General features: G+C 38.9%; 1 protein-coding gene and 1 pseudogene across 1 annotated transcript in view; one reads left to right on the top strand and one right to left on the bottom strand.

Moving 5' to 3' along the window:
- On the top strand, positions 1-789 carry LOC130830889 (ATP synthase F(0) complex subunit B1, mitochondrial-like; annotated as a pseudogene).
- A 1,864-nt stretch (positions 790-2,653) lies between these two features.
- Positions 2,654-7,665, bottom strand: part of SRPK1 (SRSF protein kinase 1) — an 82,201-nt gene continuing 77,189 nt past the window's right edge. Inside the window, 2 exon segments of the mRNA XM_057698455.1 lie at positions 2,654-5,153; positions 6,665-6,757. Of these exon segments, the coding sequence (XP_057554438.1) occupies positions 4,969-5,153; positions 6,665-6,757 (278 nt within the window). The 3' untranslated portion in view covers positions 2,654-4,968.

The raw sequence follows: 7,665 nt of genomic DNA, 5'->3' as shown, positions 1-7,665 counted from the left end.
ATGATCTCAAATATTCTGGTTGGAAGACTGTGTGGACGCTACCTGACAATGCTGTTCCGGGTGGTACTTCCTGCCACCGCCGCAGCAGCCCTCCTCGGTCCAGGGGTATTGCAGGCAACAAGGATCTTTCACACAGGGCAGCCAGGTCTTGCCCCTGTACCACCTCTTCCTGAATAAGGAGGAAAAGTTCGTTTTGGGCTGATTCCCGAGGAATTCTTCCAGTTCCTTTATCCTAAAACTTGTGTAACAGGACCCTATGTGCTCGGAACTGGGCTTATCTTATATTTACTCTCCAAAGAAATATGTGATAACTCCAGAGACCTTCTCTGCCCTATCAACAATAGGGTTGTTTTATCTATGTAGTTAAAAAATATGGTGCCTCTACTGGGGAATTTGCTGATAAACTCAATGAGCAAAAAACTGCCCAATTAGAAGAAGCAAAACAGGCTTCCATCAAATTCAGGATGCAATTGATCTGGAGAAGTCGCAGCAGGCACTGGTTCAAAAGCGCCATTACCTTTCTGATGTCCTGAGGCATAACATTGCCATGGCCTTGGAAGTCACTTACTGGGAACGGCTCATAGAGTATACAAGGAGGTAAAGAATTGCCTGGACTATCACATCTCTGTGCAGAATATGATGCATCAAAAGGAGCAAGAGCACATGATAAACTGGGTGGAGAAGCATGGGGTACAGAGCATCTCTGCACAGCAGGAGGAGACAATTGCCAAGTGCACTGCAGATCTAAAGCTGCTCACAAAGAAGGCTCAAGCACAGTCAGTTCTGTAAATGCATGTATCCCAATTGAGACAGCTAGAAACAGCTGACTGACTAAATGGAAACTAGACTATGTGACAAAATCTTTCTGTATTGCTGTCTCTTGAAGTTAGTTTCCCATTCCTAAAAATGAAAAGTTTGAGTTTCATATAATGAGAGAATTAAAACAATCTACTGGCCAGTAAAAAAAACAACAACAACAACAAACAAACATTCCCCCCCCCACCAAATATTCTGGTTTTTTTAACTGAGATATTTCTGATACCCTAAGGACTTGGTGTGGCTTAATAGTTGTGCAAGGACTTAAAAGACAAATGCATACCATTCAAGTAGTTTTTAAATTCCATCTTTTAAAAGCAAGACTTCAGTGACATGAAAACAAACTTCCTCCTAAATCTCAAGGTTCATGTTATCTTTATGTAAGTTTATATATTATCTTTACATATTGTTTTCAAGACTGTGAAAGAGCTAAAAGTTACCAATGCTTTGCTAACTCCAAAGGTACCAAGTTGGTGGGCAAAACACAAAGGACTATTCAAACTTCTCTGGTGTCAGAAGGCCTTATTTTTGAGCAAATGTAAGTTCAGATTCTATTGTCAATAAATCATCAATTTTCTGTGATACAGTAGTCTGTCCAAGAACAAATCACTTCCCTTATACGGCCCAACTGGAAGACTCCCCAGGCGTGAAAAATAAAAGAATGGGCAGTAATGAAGTCAATTTGTAACCTGGGTCTGCTCTGGAGCAGCTAAAGGTTTCCCTGTGGACACTCAGGGCTGTAACTCCACTTCAGTTTGACGGTTCGAGACAGCTACAAGCTCCCTTAGAACTTAAGTTTTCCAAAACCTCAGAGTTCTAGGTCCATATATTTAACACAAAGCTTAGAGGGACTGCCTAGGTTCATCAGTCTAATGAACATACTGGTTTGATGAATTCCAATTTAATTTTTTTGGGTTGTTTTTTAAAGAGGTTATATTCTAGTCAACACTACAACATGAACACACTACATACCTCTTAAGCATGGCTCAATTAAAACAAAACAGTTCATGTAGTTCAGGAATGGAAAAGGACTTTCTGTGAATAATATTAAAAATCACACATAAAAATGTATGCAAATTAAAACTAGAAAATGTGATGGAAAATGACAAAAATGTTACCAAATCATCAAATAGGGAAGCATGACAAAAGAAAGCCTGGGTAATGTAGACAAATAACCAAAAAATACAAATGGCCAATAAAACCCATGAAACAAGCTTCCGACTTCACTAGTCATCCAATATGCAAATTAAAACAAGATACTCCCCTTTTGGGGCAATCAAACTGGCTATTAGGAATAAAATGAGTGAGATTACAATAGGCCCATTCAAACACTGTTGGTCATAGCAAGACAGTCCAACTGTTCTCCAAATAAGCTAGACAACGTTTATTAAAAGCCTTAAAAATGCGCTTACTGTCTGCCCCAGCCATTCCACTTCTAAGAATATAATGAGGGGTGAATAAGACAAGTATGTGAAAACCTGTGTATAATAGTGGTCATCATTCCAGTGCCTTGGAGTTCACAAAACTTTGACATTTTGCACTCTGTGATCCAGGGGACGGGGGGGTGAGACAACCCACAAATATTCAGGGAATATGGTATCAAATGTAGGGAATAACAATTGTCTTAGAACTTTCCAAAATGTACCTTGTTATCCCACCCCACCCCAATTTAAAGATAGAAGCAAAGCTACAAACCCCACAAAATGGCATGTGTGTAAGTTATACAGTTTCATGGCATATTTAAGTTCAAAAAGCAACTCAACCAATCCTTTCCTCCATTCTGAAGCTAGTCAGATCAACTTGGGCAACAAATAACAGAAATCTTCTGGAAACATGCAGGTTATTAAATAATTTGTTTATTGTACTGAATTTACAAAGAAAACAGACAATGCAACCAGTAGAAAGAATAAAAATGTTTGGGGTTTTATTTTTTACTGACAGCAAATAGAAATCCTTTAGTGAGATTCTGGCAATTTGACAATATTATGATTGAGTTCAGTAAAGGTACAGGGGGTACCTGGAAGATCAAATTCTACAGCTGCCTCTTTCTACTGCTTTTAATTCATCTGGCTCCTTAAGTGATAGAGGAAAAGCCCTTATTTGGTGGGAAAACATTTCCAAAATGAAGTTACAGGTTCTTTCTTATTAAAATTTCTCTTCATGTCAGTTGTTAAAACAGGGCTTTCTATTTGTGTGTGTTTTGGTTAGTTCATCTTAATGTCATCGCCAGAATTCCCGTAATTCCACAATTGTGATTTTACAGCGCAGAAAAGAATTCAGTTCTAGTGTGGTATTGCTTTAGATGCATATATCGCTGAAAACCCAAAGTGGATTAGAATTGCTGAAGGATTTTCCCTGCCGTTGTTTGATACAATCTATCTTCTTTATTCTTGATAGATGCATAGACAGCCTCACTTAAAATTCTTTCTATTAGGAACATGTCTGATTTCAGAACTACCCATCAAGGATCCGATGAATGGCTGGCCAGTTATTCAGGGTAGTATGTTTATGAGTTAAATGGACTGCATAATTGCACCACTTTTTCCTTTGCCTTTGTTGGTAGATAAATGACAGAATCTAGACTCCAATCTCCTAAATAGGAAGTTGGCTACCCAACAGTCTCATCGGTGCTTTGCTAGTAGAGCCTCAGGTTGCACCTCCTTGGCTTTCTGTAAATCAAGAGTCCTGTAGCCATTTCCGGAGAATGCTGTAATCCCCAAGGCCCACTTGGTCCGTGCACAATAAGCAGCTGTGACCCCAATCCTGCCCCTCTTTTGCTTTTCAATATGACTCGAGGAATATATGTAATGTCTAGGGCAAGTCTAGGAGAGGCCCATCCTAAAATAAGATTCACAAAGCCTTTTCTCATTAAAAAAAAAAAAAAAGCCTCAAGTACATTTCAATCATCTCAAAATTTAAAACTTACATCATACAAGGAAATAGCAGCATGGCTAATCTTAAACCAATCAAAAAGAGAGGAAAAAAAAAAAACCCCAAAAAACAAACACAACCCTCAAACAATAATGAAAAAAGTGCCATCCCACCCCCTTCCCTTGGTTCTTGTATCCTGGGATTTCATTTAAGACCTGAAGCCGCTGAGAAAATGAGAACAGCAAAGCCATAGGGGAAAACTGCTTCAAGGCTGAATTCTGGACAAGGTAAAGAAATAGCTGAAAATACAAGTTGGGGACTGTTTGTAAAAGAATCGAGAACTCTAGGACAGTTTCTTCTCAGATGGGAAATCTCTGAAATCCAGTTCTCCTTTCTAGAGTCATCCTCAATTCTTTAGTTATGGGGCAATAAACTCAAGTGCAATGAGTAAAGTGCCAGCCAGGGATTTAAAAAAACAAGAAAACAAAACAAACAGTCCATCAAAGTAACTGCTGTTAGCGTACAGGAGAGACATCGGAGAAAGGACAGTTTACAGAATATATGTGGTTCTGAAGAAATTACTAGTCAATGGTTCTGTTTTTGTTTCCATCAAAAATCAGATTGAAAATTCGAGGATCTTAGAGTTATTAAAGGATGAAAGGAATTTGACAGTGCTTTGAACAGTGATAAAATGTTACCCAAATTTGGTGTTTATATAGCTCATTTAAAAAGACAGCAGCTGAAAAGTCGCAGAAAAAATGTGAACATAGAGAACAACTGAAACAATCCAGGAAGATGATGCAGCCTGGATACAGCAAGTTTAATGTCTCTGCTGTACACAGAAGTAACACGCTTTCCCTTTCTCATCCTTATGCTGGCAATAGGATATGCACTAGAAAATTTGACTCTTAGAGTCAATGAATAAAAGGATGAGCTCATACATCTTCGTAGCTCTTTTTAAAAGGATGCTTATAATTTTTAAAGGATGTCCTAATGGAAACACAAGGGTATAGGGTGAGAGGCTGTTTCACATTTTAGTCCATTAGTCTTTGGCAGAGCCCAATCAAGGCCAAATTCACCTAGGATGCCCAATGGCTGTGGGGGGATCTCCACAGGGTTAAGTAAGCAAACCCAAATGAACATGTTGGATTAAACAGAAAACAAAAAACACCCTAGAAACCCTTGAAGGAAGAGCTTCACCCTGAAAAAGGAAGAGGGAAATGCTTCGAGGGGAGGGGTGGAGGGCCAGCGTGTGATCTCTGCTGCGTGCTGGGCTGGGGCTTAGGAGTTGAGCCAAGGGTGCCGGAGACAATCGGCGGCAGTGGCCCTCTTCTCGGGGATCAGCTCCAACATGGGCAGTAAGAAATCTGTGAAACCAGCTGCCTCTTCCTGAGACCACTCATACTTCTCCACTAGAACCTCAAAAAGGCCCCAGGGTTTCAGCTTCGTGATATGTTTCAGGTCACCTATGGTAAAGACAATACAAAAGAAACTGACCAACATTGAAAATGGACAAGATCCTTTTGTGGAAATCCAGGAACTAATCCATGTATCTATAAAGAATCAAATTTTGCCATCAGAATCTAATCCTTCTCCATTCACAAAACACATCTCTTCTCTAATGCATTCCTTGGAAAGAAGTGTCTCCAATTTTCAGGAGAGCCTAAAAATTTAAAATAATTTTTTGCTCCACCATTCCAGGATTTTTTGTCCCACTCAAATTGGGCAGACCTATCAGGAACTAGGTATTCACTAAAATGAATATTAAATGTGTATATACTCAGCATGGTCTCATATGGTGTCCAGAGGCAATTTATTAGCACCTACCAAGAATAATTTGCTTGTACTCTTTTTTTTGGCTTGATAGTCTAGTAAATGTTGCTTCAAAATAAAACAGTAATTAAAGAACAAATAGCTAAAACCATGTCAAACCTATAAAAGTAACAAAACGAAAAGAACAAATAAACTTTCAGATACCGCTGCATCACACTCTACTATTCTGGAACATCAATCTACTTTTTGCCTCCTTGAAACAATGTTTTTTTAAAAAAGATAGTCAATTATCAGTGACTTGTTAAGGTAAATGCTGCTTTAAATTTTTTTCTTACATGACACTTATTTGAAGACTCTTTTGTGGGCAGTGAGTGCCTAATTACCTGCTTGGTACATGGATGCCATTAATTTGACTTAGCACACAAGGAAGAACTCTTATGAAGCACTTCACCATTTTCCTGCCCCAAAGAGAAACATTAAGAAATGTTTCTGAGGATGCTTGCTGTCAAGTATTGAGAAAGATCATTTTTCTCAGCACTAGGGTAGAGGTTATGAGGAAAAAGGGAACTATGGCAAAAAGGGAAAAAGGACTAGACAGTTTTCTAGCCCCTTCTAGGTCAAGTTTTCATATTTCAGCTTTTAAATTTATTTGGAATGCATAATAAATACACATTTAAATATGCCAACATACATTATCTAGTCAAAAATTCGAGGTGAGAGTTTTACCTTTGTTTTCTTCACTAATAAGTGATAACAAACTTATGCAATTGAAAGTATGAAGTTAATTCATATGACTGATGTGTTGAAGTGATTATGTTAGGTATCACGGACTACAAAGTGAGATGCAGTCCTGCCTTTGAAAAGCTTAAACTAGTTGCCCTTCGATAGAACTGCCTCAGCAAAATCTGCCCTAATCAACAAACCATGGACCAGCTGCTATATACATAGTAACTAACTTAACATGAAGTAACCCCCATTTATAAATCAGCAAACTGAGGTTGTGTCAAAGGCCACATAAGTAGTGGAACAGCTGGGATCTGAATCCAGACAGTCTGGCTCCAGGCTCTGCTAAGTCACAGCTCAGCATTCAAGGCAGGACCAATCTTCTGTAGGTGTTGGGAACACGTACCCAAGCTGTACTTACCTCTTCATTGTTAAACACTTCTGTCCCCTTAATGTCTGGGAACAAACACATTTATTTTACCTTTTTTGGTGAAAAATTCCTTGGAATATTTTCCTGCCACAATGAGCTTGCGAGGCACCTTCCCCAGAAGTTCTATGATCAATGCAATGTGATCTGTATGTTTCAAACATTTCAAGAGGGGGGAGAAAAGACACACATAACAGGAGTAACAAATGCAGTCCTAGACACTGGCAGAAAGAGTAGCATGCACACCTCTTTGTAAAGCATTTCAGCTTGCTTTCTGTCCTAAATGGGAAGAAGAGGACTCTATCCATCTAATGGAGAATCCAGAAAACCATTAAAAATCAGGTACCCACTCCAGTGGGACTTGAGTGATAACTAAAAACAATCTTGGTGTGAATGCTCTGCTTCCTGAAGTTGCATCCCTGGGGCCTAGATGAAAACTCATGTTAACAATACTACCTCTGCGATTGAAGAAGTCCTGTGAATATTTCCCACTGAGGGCAAAGCGTCTTGGAATTCTGCCTATCAGCTCTATAATGTGCGCAATGTGGTCTAAAATAGAAGGGTAAGAAGAACAGGATCAAGGACAAGCTGTAGAAGAGGTCTTTCTATGAATAGCTTTTTCAAGGACTAGCTGTCTAAAAGTAACTACAAATAAAACCGAGGATACTCAAGGGAAGACTGGGAAGGCCAAGAATTATTTCAGGTGGTTGGTCACCTGACAGTAGTTGGCAAGTCCCATTCTGGAGTTTGGAGGCTTATCTACAATATTTTATTTCTATTTTGTCTATATATTTAGGTTCAGGTGGGTTTTTCAGGTAAGGTAAAAAAGTGTACCAATATGCTTTAGACATTCTAGACAGATATTTATTTATAACAGTGCTCTGGGCTTCAGACAGCAGTAATATCACTTTAAGAATGTTCATGACAAAGCACTCACGTACGATAGAGTTTTCACAATCACCCTGTTAAAACAGGCCAAAAATTAATATCCGATTTTAAAGGTGAAAACTGGAACCTAAGTGAGAATGGCCTATGTGAAGCTACAGGGCTAATAA

Source organism: Hippopotamus amphibius, chromosome 11 (assembly GCF_030028045.1).
Source record: "Hippopotamus amphibius kiboko isolate mHipAmp2 chromosome 11, mHipAmp2.hap2, whole genome shotgun sequence".
Taxonomy (NCBI): Eukaryota; Metazoa; Chordata; class Mammalia; order Artiodactyla; family Hippopotamidae; genus Hippopotamus; species Hippopotamus amphibius.
The sequence above is the reverse complement of the archived record's forward strand: the minus strand, read 5'-3'. Positions and strand labels throughout refer to the sequence as shown.